Source organism: Mirounga leonina, unplaced genomic scaffold, assembly GCF_011800145.1.
Source record: "Mirounga leonina isolate KUSES-001 unplaced genomic scaffold, KU_Mleo_1.0 Mir_92, whole genome shotgun sequence".
Taxonomy (NCBI): Eukaryota; Metazoa; Chordata; class Mammalia; order Carnivora; family Phocidae; genus Mirounga; species Mirounga leonina.
This window is the reverse complement of record NW_023270852.1, coordinates 10,415,031-10,428,005: the sequence shown is the minus strand read 5'-3', so window position 1 is coordinate 10,428,005 and position 12,975 is coordinate 10,415,031. Positions and strand designations below refer to the sequence as shown.

Below are 12,975 nucleotides of genomic sequence, written 5' to 3'. Positions count from 1 at the left end.
CGCTGCCTGGAGACGGTGAGAGCCAGCCGCCTCCTTCCTTCTTGTGCCAGTGCTGGGCCGGTTTTGGCACCAAACCCCACCATCAGCCCACCCCTCCCCCGTTTATTCTAAGCAGTTCTCTCTGCTACCCAAGCTGCCCTCACACCCAAGTCAGACTCTTCCTCCACGCAGCCCTTTTGCGCGCCAAGATTCCTCGAGGACAAACGCTGCCCGCCGCCACCAACCCCCTCGCCGTCCTTGCCCGCTGCGGAGGGTTCCTTGGGAGCTTTGGGTGGAAGCCTGGGTGTTGGGCCCCGAGGTGGGAGGTGGAGGGTGTGGGGGCAGATGCAGGGGCTACCCCAGCCCCTTGGAGAGGAGATACGGGGGACTATGTAGCGATAGTGTCGCGGTCACTGGAGCCACTGCGGCATAGTACAGTAACCCGCGGCTGATGCCACTGTGTTAAATGCCACCCCCACGTCCCCTGACCCACCAGGGGAAATGTTAGATCCCACGGCAGCCGCGCCCCACGCAACCCCTCTGACCCTCCTTCCCGCCACCCCGCAACCTCCCTCCTCGCCACCCCTCCAACCACCCGTCACCCCCACCGCTACCCTCGCCAACACACGCACACACGCGCGTGCACACACACACACACACACACACTCCCAAGAATTCCGCCGAACCGGGACGGTGCTGAAGGGGAGTGGGCGGGAAGGAAATCTCTAGGAGAAGACCAGAGAGAGTAGGGAGGGGGCGAGCCTGAAGGACGTCCGGGTGGGTGGGGGGAGCGTGGAAGTCCTGAGCGTGGGAGGGGGGCGCTTAGTCACCTGGCGGGACCGAGGCGGACGAGCCTGGGAGGGAGGCGAGCCTAGGCGGGGCGAACAGGGGAGGAGCGGCGGGGCAGGGGCCAAGGTTGGGGGCGGGGACCAGGCGGGGCGGGAGCCTCCGCCCGAACCGCCGCGGGAGCAGGTGGAGCCGCAGCGGGAGCCGGCCCGGCCGAGCCCAGGGAGGCGGTGGCTGGGCTGGGGCCATGGAGCTGCTAAAGCTGAACCGGAGCGCGCAGGGGTCCGGACCCGGGCCGGGGGCTTCCCTGTGCCGCCCGGGGGGGGCCCTCCTCAACAGCAGCGGTGCGGGCAACCTCAGCTGCGAGCCCCCTCGCATCCGCGGAGCCGGGACACGAGGTGGGTGCCCCCCTAAACCTCCTCCACCAGCTCCTCCTCGCTGCACCCCACACTGATAGAGGCCGCCCCTGCCTCCTCAAACGCCTACACCGTCCCCTCGCAGTACTCCCTCTCAGTCCCCAAACAGCTCCCCCCACTTCTGCCCCCCCCCCGCCCCCACGGCTCATAAAAACTCCATCACAGCTTCACACCACCTGATCACAGCCCCTTCACACCCCGGCCTCCGGGCCGCACCCAGAGCTACTGGTCACCCCCACACAGAGCCCCCTCCCCAACACAGAGACCCCTTCTAGACACAGACGGTCAGAAAGCAAGGATCTCCTCTTGCCTATCCTCCGGGTCTCTCTTCCTTTTAAACCCAGTTCACAGAGCCACAATGGGGAAGGAAAGAGAAAAGAAGGCAAGACTGGGAAAAAGAAGAGGGCTGGTTGAGGGAGGGAGCACTATGGAAGGCTTAAATGGGAAGTTAGAGTTATAATCTCCTGTGTCCCCCACCCCAACCCTGAGCCTTCCCAAAAGAGAACCTCACACCTGAGTTAGGCTGGACCTTGAGGGCTGCTCCCTAGAGCTGCCTGTCTCCATTTCACTCCTCAAATCTTCCGGCCTCCCAAGGTTGGAATTCTAATCAAGGCACTGTCCCCTCTCTCTTTCTGTCTCCAAGTCCCTTCCAAGCCCCTTCTCCAACCTGCCTCTCCTCAGGTTTCTTCCTCTTAGAGCCTGGCTTTGCCCTTTGTCTCCTATCCCTTGTACCATCCCCACCCCCCACCCCCACTGCTTCCACTTACTCAGTCCCCAAAATGACTTTCACTCCTCCCACAGGCCAACAGCCACATTTTCTTGATAACCCAGCTCACAATATATGTTTTTCCTTCCTGCACCCTTTCTTTCCTTAAATGTCTCCTGGACACCTATTGTTGTAGCTGGGCTAAGTCCTGGGGACACAGGAATGAAACAGACCCAGTCCAGACCCTCACTGGTCCATAGTCAAGTGCAAAGGGGAGACAAACCAGTGGGAAAATAACAGTCAGCATGAGAAGTCCCAGGAGAACCCGGGAGCTGGATCTTGAAGTTGAGAGTTCAATAGGGAGTTCAGTAGGCAGAAAAGGAAGGAGGGGGATTCCAAGAGGGGGAGCAGTGCTGAGCATAAGGAAATTATTCCACATTCAAGAAGGGAAAATGGGAATACATTTTAACTTGAGTATTTACCCCACAAAATAATGTATGTTCTCTCAGACCAGTTATTACACACTCTCACTTAGATTCTTTCATTCAAGAAATATTTATTGAACCAGAGATAGTGCTAGGCACCAAAACGAACAGTTCCTATTTCATGGAGCTCACAGTTTAGTGGGAAAGACAGACAAGTAAGCAGGGAACTGCAGCACAAAGTGGGATTGTGCCTTAGGAAGGCTGTGGGAACACAGAAAAGGAGCCCTAGCCTAGGGAATCAAAGCTGGCCTCCCAAGGAGTAATTGAATAAATATTAAAAAGATGAGGGAGAGCTAGACAAGTGAAGGGGCAGGAATGGCAAAAAGCATTCTAAGTAGAGGAACAGTATGCTTAAGCACCCAAAGTTTAAATCTGGGATACTTTCCTTCAGTGTGTCAGTTTCTGAGAGCCTGAAACACACACCATAAGAGAGGAAAAAGGAACACTCAGGATGATGACCAGCCTAGAGGGTTTATGAAGAGCTTCATATACCTGGCTAAGGGGGTGGATTATTTTTTAAGATTTTATTTATTTATTTGAGAGAGCAAGCATGAGCTGGGTGGCAGGGCAGAGGGAGAGGGTGAAGCAGACTCCCCGCTGAGCAGGGAGCCCGACGACTCAGGGGCTCGATCCCAGGACCCTGAAATGAAGACGTGAGCCAAAGGCAGACGCTTAACCCACTGAGCCACCCAGGTGCCCCCAGGAGAGTGGATTTTTATCCTGAGGTCAATGGCAACTACTGAAAGGCACTGTAGTACAGCAGGATTAGTTCTATAGTGTAGAGAATGGATTGGAGTACAAGACATGAAAGGTGGGGGGTGGGGGGACGCTTTAGAAGGCTATTATATTACTCTGGTGAAAGATGAAGTGGGCTTACACTAAAGTATTCACAGTGGGGATGGAGAGAAGTGGGTGGATTTGAGAGGCACTTCTGGAAGTGGAAACAACAGAACTTGATGATTCATTAGAAACGGAGAGGGAGGAGGAGGTCAAGGGATGACGTCTAGGTATCTGGCTTGGAAAATTGGATGAATGTTGGTGCTATATCATGAGAAGGAGAACAAAGGAACAGAAACAGGTTTGAAGGAGAAGATTATAAAACCAATTTGGAACCCACTAAGTTTAAATGCTGGTGAGATACCCAGGTGGGGTTGGCCAGTGAGCTGTCAAATCTGGTGGTCAGGAACTTAGGGGAGAGGTACCAGCTGGAAATACAGACCTAAAAGGTCTTTGCCTACAGGAGGTAATGGAAGCCATGGGAATAGATAAAACCATACAAAGGCTGTGTAGGATGAAAAGAAAAGAGGTCCTGGAGCAGGATCCTGAAGAAAATTGATATTTAAAAGCCAGTGAAGGAAGGAGAGTCCATGAGGAAACCATCAGAGAGACAAGAAGGCAAAGAAATGATTTCAAGCAGGGTGGGATAAGTGATGTCAAATGCTGCTGATGTAAGTCTGAATAAGGACAGAACAGCATCCTTCAGATCCAGTAACGAGGAACTCCTGACGAGGAGGAGTTATGGGTGTTAAAGCCCGACTACAGTAGGTTGAGTTTGGGACAGTGGGGAAGGAGGTTCTGAGAAGTGAACCAGGGCGTGTAGACAAAACTTTCCAGAAGTTTGGTAGGGAAAGAGAGGCAAAGAAAAAAATAGGGTAGTGCTAGAAGTAGCGTGGGATTGAGGAATGGTGTGTGGGGTGGGGGAGTTGTCTGGGGGGGCGTGTGTGTGCAGTAGAGGCAAGAGTCTTTTTTAAATGTTGATGCAGAATGGGCCAAGAAAGAGGAAGACTGAAGGTACAGCAGAGAGCAGGGATAGTCAACAGAGCAGGGGACCCTGAGAAAGCAGAAAATGAAGTGATTGAGAGCACAGGTGCAAGAACTGGCCTTTTTCATCTGGATGTTGTTACCCACACAGAGTTAGTTGGCTGTTACCCAGGCAGTCAGAAGTTACCCACGAAGACCGTTAGCCACACACTCAGATATTACCCCCAAAGATGCATGTTAGCCAGGCTCACTCCAGTGTTACCAGTAGAAATGTGGATTTTAGCCACATTAGCCTTTTTTTTTTTCTTAAAATTTATTTATTTGAGAGAGAGAGAGTGAGAGAGCACACACGCACACAGAGGGCAAGGGGGAGGGAGAAGAAGCAGACTCCCCGCTGAGCAAGGAGCCCAATGCGGGGCTCGATCCCAGCACCCTGGGATCATGACCTGAGCCATGACGTTCAACCGACTAAGCCACCCAGGTGCCCCACCTACATTAGTCTTATATGTTATCCACACAGACCTGAGTGCTAGTGTTCACACGGCTGCTACCCACAGAAAAACAGATGTCACCCATGGTTACTTTAACATTGCTCACAGTCATTTAGATGTCACTCATCCACCAAACACACTTGCTTTTGTTTTATTATCCACACATAGATATTGCCCGTGGTCACTTAAGCAACATTTTCCAGATATTACTCATAAAATCACAGATGTTACTCTCACACATGCAGATATTACCCACAAAGACTCAAATGTTACCTGTGTTCGCTCAGGCACTCAGTTATTGTACTAGGTCAGATTCGTATCTCACTTAACATCTTAACATGTTAACATCTCAGGTCCATGCCCACTTAAATATTGCCCACAGAAACTTGGATACTTCTTCTGCTTACTCAGCTACTACCATCATCACTTGGATACTCCCCCATTCACATTCAGACCTCTGGATGTAATCCATGTTTCCCGAAGATATTATCTACAAAACGAGATGTTATCCACAAACATATCTATAGATATTACTCCTGTTCACTCAAATGTTACAATTGGTTTTGCTCTTGCTCACTTCAGCAGCACCTATAATAAAATTGGAACAAACGTTACAACACTTGATCAGATATTATCTAAACCTACATGTATCCCACACTCCATCAGGCATTACCTACAGACACGTAACTGTTACCTTTCTCAGACCTTGTCCACAAAAATACGTATTACTCTCACCCACCCAGGTATTATCTATCACAAAAACTAAAGTGTTACCCAATTTTCACTCTGATATTACCTACACATCCTTCCATATTATTTTTGCTCCCTCAGTTAGTATCCATTGACATTCGGATATCCCCATTTGCCTAGCTGTTATCCCCAATCAGTTGCATGCTATCCATGCTCACCACAAACATGTGGGTATTACCTTGATGTCTTTGTTCATGGGCGACCAAATCCAACATACCAGTGGAAGGTAGGATTTGAGGCATCAGTAGCTTCAGTGTTATTTCTTATAAAGTCCTGATTTTTGTTTTATGGCACATTATCTGGATTTTTGTGCTCATATGTTCTCTGCCATCATCTGGACAGAACAAATGCAGATCCTCTAGACCCCAGAAGCAGAAATGAACTGTCACGGTTCTGAGTTCTCTGGCTCAGCAGGATAATGCCCACAGGTAATCAAGGCACTAATATCTATAAGGTGCCTCTCCCACTCTCCCACCCCTGCTGTAAGTTCCTAGATGTTGAAGCCACTGTGATCACTCCTATTCCACCACACAAACGCACACGGATGCATACGTATAGGCAGAAACACACACACAAGTCTTCATCCCAATTGCTTTTTTGTGACTTTTGAGAAAACCAGTAGACAGTTATTTATTTACTGAAGTAGGTTCCATGTCTAGCATGGAGCCCAACATAGGGCTTGAAATTACCACCCTGAGATCAAGACCTGAGCTGAAATCAAAAGTTGGAGGCTTAACAGACTGAGCCACCCAGGCACCCTACTAATAGACTTTTATAGTAGTTTCAGGTTTACAGAAAAATTGAATGGAAAGCACAAGAAGTTCTCTCTCTCTCTCTCTCTCTCTCTCTTACACACACACACACAATTTCCCCTATTTTTAATATCTTACATTAAGGCAATACATTCATCACAACTAATAACCCAATATTGATATATTATTAACTAAATTCCATAGTTTACATTAGGGTTCACTCTCTTTGTTATATTTTATATTGGTTTTAACAGATGTGAAATGTGTAATAACATCTATCCACCATAGTACCATATGAATAGTTTCACTGCCCTAAAAACCCTGTGCTCTACCTTTTTATCCCTCCCTCCCTCTCCCCAGATTCCTAGCTCTAAGATTTCTTTTTCACATCTCCTAACTGTTCAACAGCAAAGACTTGGAGAGATAGTGGGGGCTGGAAATAAGGTAAATAGCTGGGAATGCCCAGCAAAACAGCAAAGTGGCAATTTTACTGGGACTCTACTTTCTGGAGACCCATGCAAACTGGGAACTTCATAACGGTGTCTCATCTTTCTGCTCCACCAAGTTCAAAAACACACACGGGACACATCAGCTGGATGAACGAATGAGAAAGGTGCTTTCTATACTTTAGAGGGCTGTACCAACTTGAGGTGTGGTTATTGATTCAAGAACTAGTTGAAGGGGCACCTGGGTGGCTCATTTGTTTAAACAACTGGCTCTTGATTTCGGCTCAGGTCATGATCTCAGGATCCTGGGATAGAGCCCAGCTTTGGCTTGGGCTCCCTGCTCAGCAGAGAGTCTCTTTAAGGATACTCTCTCCCTCTCCTTCTGCCCCTCCCCCATTCTCTCTCTCTCTCTCTCTCTCTCTCTCTCTCTCTCTCAAATAAATAAATAAATCCTAAAAAAAGAACTAGTTGAAAAGAGACATCCAGAGGAGGATCTGAGAAAGATGATAGAACTAGAGAGATTAAGGAACGGGGCAAGGAGGGGCGGGGTGGGAAGATCAGTGGGCTCAAGGAGACACAAAAAGTACAGGATAGACTACCAGCTCTTTTTCTGGGTCCAGGGACCTCACTGACAGAGCTCTCCCTCATAAATGTTCTTTATTTACAGACACAGACACACACCCGCCCCTCAAATTTGCTACACATAAGCCTTCATTGGAGAGGGTGACGTGAGTCTCTAGAGAAACAGAGGCAGAGAGAAGAGGGCGTGCTGGAGCTTTAGAGGCACGGAGGTGAAGCATGAATGGGGAAAGACAAAGCAGGTGCATTTGTGTGGAAAATGACAGATTCACTCAAAATCCATTAGCCAGCATGTGTGCACACCTCCTAAGTGCAGGACATTATGCTAAGTGCCAGGGATATGCTGAAGAACAAGATGGCCATTGCCCCCATCCTCAAGAAGCTCAGAGTCCAGTGGGGGAGATAGAGAGTTAAAGGTAATACAGCGAGCAATGCCACACTGGAGTAGAGAGAGGCGGAAAGAGGCACTGAGATTCAGATTTGATTGGGAGAAGGAGGCAGCATAATGAATGACAGAGGGGTGAGGAAGTAGGAGGAGGCAAAGCATTTTAGAGATCTAGAGACTCGGCTGCCATTCTGATTCAGCACCTTACTTAGTTGTGTGATCTGAGCAAGTAATGTTACTGCTGGGTTCTGTTCAGGGATCTCTTGTAAATAGCATGCACTCATGCCTAAAGCCATTTTTTAGTAAGTTGGTTATTGTTATGAAAACAGTTTAATTCAGAGCCTAACACAAGAGTCAATGTATGGGGCTGCAGAACGGGAACTGCCCCTCTGCGCCCTTCCTTCCCCACAACCTGGAAGGCTCTGTCCCTGCCCCCTCTCCCTTCAAGCTCTAGTCTCCCTCATGCTGAGGCCATGGATTTGAGTGACTGAGTCCAGTTTAATTCAATTCAATTTTGTCTGGGTCAGCTTGGCTCTGATATAGAGGCCCAAAGATGAATCCATCCCCCAGTAGACAATGACACAAATGAATGGGGTCAGCCCTCTGTCTAGCCCAGCAACACTAGTGTCCCTCCTGTGAGCTTCCACAGCACTTTGTATATTCTTCAACTTCACTCCTTATGCTATGTGGCACTTATCTGTCATATATCCAAGTTTCCCTCTCACATGGCAGGGAATTTGTCATGTTCATCTCTTTGTCCCCAGCGCCTAGCATAAAGGGAGTCCTCTGTAAATGTTTGTTGAGTGAGAATGAATGTTTGGAGATAATTAAAATACAAGGCAGAAAAGAAAAAGCATTCTAATAGATATTTAAGGAACATGCATGGGTCAGAGAGGGGGAGATTAACTCCAAATGAGGCATCTAAAAAGGCCTTACAGAAGAGGGGGCAGTTAATCTGAGTCTTGAAGGGCAGTGGTGAATAGGAATTTACCAGATACAGAAAATGAGTTTGTGATGGAGGGAGGGTATTGTGAAAGAACATTCCAGGCTGAGAAACCAATGTTAGCAAGGGAGGAAGTCATGAGCGTGCATGATGCCTTCAAGAAACTGAGTCATCTAGTGGCTTAAGTGGGTGCTTTGCAAGAGGAGGTGAGAGGAGGAAGAAGACAGTTCTCAGAGGATCTGGAAGACATGCCAGAGGGTTGCAGACAGTACAGAGCAGGCGAAGGAGTTTGTGTTTTTTGTGTGTGTGTTTGTTTGTTTGTTTTGTTTTTAGGCAATAAGGACATGACCTGACCTGTGTTTCAAAAAGTAGTGGGTGGTCAACTGTGCCAAATGCTACAGGGAGATCAAGTAGAATAGGGTGAAAAGAGACCTTTGGATTTGGCAGTTAAAGCTTCGTGATCTTGGGAAGAAGTGTCCAAATGGTGATGGAGGAGACAGATGGGGCATTGGACTGTGATGGACTGAGGGGTGAATGAGGAAATGCAAATAATCCTTTCAAGAAGTTTAGCTTAGGGCGCCTGGGTGGCTCAGTCGGTTGAGCGACTGCCTTCGGCTCAGGTCATGATCCCAGGGTCCTGGGATCGAGTCCCACATCGGGCTCCCTGCTCTGCAGGGAGCCTGCTTCTCCCTCTCCCACTCCCCCTGCTTGTGTTCCCTCTCTCGCTGTGTCTCTCTCTGTCAAATAAATAAATAAAATCTTAAAAAAAAAAAAAGAAGAAGTTTAGCTTAAAGAGAAGGGAGAATTTGGAGCAAAGCTTGAGAAGAGACAGACTTTCTCAAGGAGAGGAGGAGTCAAGCCAATCTCACTAAGCCTCAAGGGGTTAGAAGCCTGAAGGATTCAAGTTCACCACCCACTGCGTGGGAGGAGGTGTTCCTGGGATGCAGAGGGATCTAGCCGGGTAGCAGAGGTGGGGAATAAGCGGGCTTGGAGGGTCTGGCTGAGTGGGAGCCAGACTCCCTGCTGCCACCTCTCCCTTTTCCTACCCCCAGAACTGGAGCTGGCCATTAGAGTCACCCTTTATGCAGTGATCTTTCTGATGAGCGTTGGAGGAAATGTGCTCATCATCGTGGTCCTGGGACTGAGCCGCCGCCTGAGGACTGTCACCAACGCCTTCCTGCTCTCACTGGCAGTCAGCGACCTCCTGCTGGCTGTGGCTTGCATGCCCTTCACCCTCCTGCCCAATCTCATGGGCACGTTCATCTTTGGCACAGTCGTCTGTAAGGCGGTTTCCTACCTCATGGGTAGGTGAGACAACCCCCGCCCCCTGCCCTCCTTTCCTAAAGTCCTTGCTGTGCACAGGGGTCTTTCCCTTCGGGGCCTGAGAAAATCACGCTGGTTGAGTGTGTAATACAAGTTTCCTAAGTGACCCCTTCCTCTTCCCTTGTTTAGGGGTGTCTGTGAGTGTGTCCACACTAAGCCTCGTGGCCATCGCCCTGGAGCGATACAGTGCCATCTGCCGACCGCTGCAGGCACGCGTGTGGCAGACGCGTTCCCACGCGGCTCGTGTGATTATAGCCACGTGGATGCTCTCTGGACTGCTCATGGTGCCCTACCCGGTGTACACCGCCGTACAGCCAGCAGGAGGGGCCCGTGTGCTGCAGTGTGTGCATCGCTGGCCCAATGCGCGTGTCCGCCAAACCTGGTGAGGGGGGCCCATTACCTATTCCTGGGAATTCCCTTCTCCGTCTCCATCAGCTGCTTCCTACCAGTCCCCCAAATCCTCCTGCGGCTGCTCCGATCCTCCGATTCCCTTTCCGCACCCACCACCCTGGGATTCCCATTTGGGGCCGCTCCGCAGTTCTCTAGCCCTTCCCAGCAGCACCCCCAAATCCTACTTCTACCTCAGGGACATGGTCACCAGCCCTAGGAACAACCCCCCTGGCTCTTCTCCATCCAGGAGTCCAGGCGGACGGATACCCGTGTGATTGATCGCTCTGTCTGCAGGTCGGTCCTGCTGCTCCTGCTCTTGTTCTTCGTCCCGGGTGTGGTCATGGCTGTGGCCTACGGGCTCATCTCCCGCGAGCTCTGCTTAGGACTTCGCTTTGACGAAGACCGTGACAAGGAGAGCCAGAGCCGAGGCCCAAGCCACGGAGGGCTGCGGAGTGGGGCGGCACCAGGTACGTGAAATCCAGCCTCGCCCCCCGCCCCCGGTCTTGGGAAGCTGCGGGGCCTGGAGTGGGTGGAGCAGAAAGGAGTGAGCCAGCAAGGAGGCAGGAAACAGGGTCTGGTGGGGTGGGGCCGGAAGTCGAGAGGGCTCAGCCCGCTGCTCTGACCCCCCACTCTCTGTGCCCAGGTCCTGCCCACCCCAATGGGCGTTGCCTGCCCGAGAATGGGCTGGCTGGCGAGGATGGTGATGGCTGTTACGTGCAGCTTCCGCGCTCCCGGCAGACCCTGGAGCTGTCCGCACTGACCGCGCCCACTCCTGGGCCAGGATGTGGCCCCCGGCCCTACCAGGCCAAGCTGTTGGCTAAGAAGCGCGTGGTGCGGATGTTGCTGGTGATCGTTGTGCTTTTTTTCCTGTGTTGGTTGCCACTGTATAGTGCCAACACGTGGCGTGCCTTCGACAGCTCTGGTGCACACCGCGCACTTTCAGGAGCGCCGATCTCTTTCATCCATTTGCTGAGCTACGCCTCAGCCTGTGTCAACCCGCTGGTCTACTGCTTCATGCACCGTCGCTTTCGCCAGGCCTGCCTTGAGACGTGTGCCCGCTGCTGCCCCAGGCCTCCACGAGCTCGCCCCAGGCCTCTTCCCGATGAGGACCCTCCCACCCCTTCCATTGCTTCGCTGTCCAGACTGAGCTACACCACCATCAGCACACTGGGGCCTGGCTGAGGGGTAGAGGGGGAGTGGAGGCTGAGGCGGGACACACCCATTCCTACAAGCAGGGACCCATCCAGACACACGAGAGACACACACCCACTGACATAGGAGACTGACACCCAAAAGCATGGACTAAGCCCAATGCGCCCGTGCACCCACACCCACCCCAAACCCACCCCCCCCACACACACAAGTGGCTTACCTGACACAAAAGAAACAAACCAGACCAGAAACAAACCAGACTTCCTATATGCCACACAGGAAATTAGGCACACTCTTGATATGGGACTGAGCCTGGCACATAGAAACATGGCACTGATCTTAGAGATACACACACACACAGCATCCCTAGCAATGGACTCTCCGTACATAGGGGAAACTCAGAGAGGCTGGCCTGCCTCTCATACACACATGGTAATGGCACTGATTCTTTAGGGCTCCGGAGCCTGGCAAGGTACTGACTCCTGAGATGCTCCAGGCTGCCCCCAGTTTGACCTCACAGTGCTCTTCCCCATTTTAGCACTGAAAATACCAACCAGCCTAATCTCACACTGCCCTGACCAACAGGCCATTTTGCACTGAAAAGTCCCTTCATTCCTTTCCAGTTCAGTACTATGGCCCTGCCCCTCATCCCTCACCCAAACTCTTCAAGAAATAAAAATGACTTGGCTTCCTCCTGAACTTCCTTTCTGGACTTTTTCCGGGGGGCAGGTGAGGGGCACAGGATTTTTTTTTTTAAGATTTTATTTATTTATTTGACAGAGAGAGACACAGCGAGAGAGGGAACAGAAGCAGGGGGAGTGGGAGAGGGAGAAGCAGGCCTCCTGCTGAGCAGGGAGCCCGATGCGGGGCTTGAACCCAGGACCTGGGATCATGACCTGAGCCAAAGGCAGACGCTTAATGCTGAGCCACCCAGGCGCCCCTAGGGGCACAGGATTTTGTAGAATCCTCCCTATCGGGTCCCTCTTCCTGCTGTTCACTCCTGTGCATGACCCCTGCCAAAAAGCCCATGGTCTGCGGCTCGAAGGGGATGTGGGTATTCTCTCTGGGTTGTCATCCTGGACTCACCTAAACACCAGTGTCATACAGTGTAGCTGGGAATGGGGGTGGGATATCCATGAGACATCATGATTCCTCAGCATATTCTCCTGAAGCCGTGCCACTGCTAAGGTACTATATTAATAGATACTAAAATTTTATTTAAATGATAAGAGTTAACACTGTATAATAAGACTTGGTTTATTCAATGTGTGTTTGCAACACCAGGGTTCAGATCATGACAGGTGTACAGAAGCTAAAGAGTGGGACCTTTTTAATGCACTCTTCTCTGGCGTCAGAATCTGGCCAAGCTTCTGCCCACGGAAGCAACAAAGCGGGGAGGCGGATGCTGGATCTGAACAGGAGGAATCCCAGAGCCTGGCCCCCTTTTGATTTTAAGACTGATCCAGCCCCAGAAAGAGGCAGAGACAGCAACATCATCCCTCCACACACACGATGACAGGGAAGAACAGATGCCCTCACCAAAGAACATACATGGATAATCAGAAGTATGATATGTTGGGAGGCTTTCTTGACACTTAATCTTGGTAACAGATGGGAAAACTGAGACTCAG

The 12,975-nt window shown here is 50.9% G+C and overlaps 1 protein-coding gene across 1 annotated transcript; it reads left to right on the top strand.

Annotated features, from left to right (window-relative positions):
• The first annotated feature begins 1,009 nt into the window (after nucleotides 1-1,009).
• On the top strand, nucleotides 1,010-11,443 carry CCKBR (cholecystokinin B receptor). The gene is made up of 5 exons (XM_034994955.1): nucleotides 1,010-1,163; nucleotides 9,532-9,783; nucleotides 9,932-10,184; nucleotides 10,487-10,659; nucleotides 10,836-11,443. The coding sequence occupies exons 1-5, from the start codon at nucleotides 1,013-1,015 to the stop codon at nucleotides 11,372-11,374; spliced, it is 1,368 nt and encodes a 455-aa protein (XP_034850846.1). The 5' UTR covers nucleotides 1,010-1,012; the 3' UTR covers nucleotides 11,375-11,443.
• Nucleotides 11,444-12,975: the final 1,532 nt, after the last annotated feature.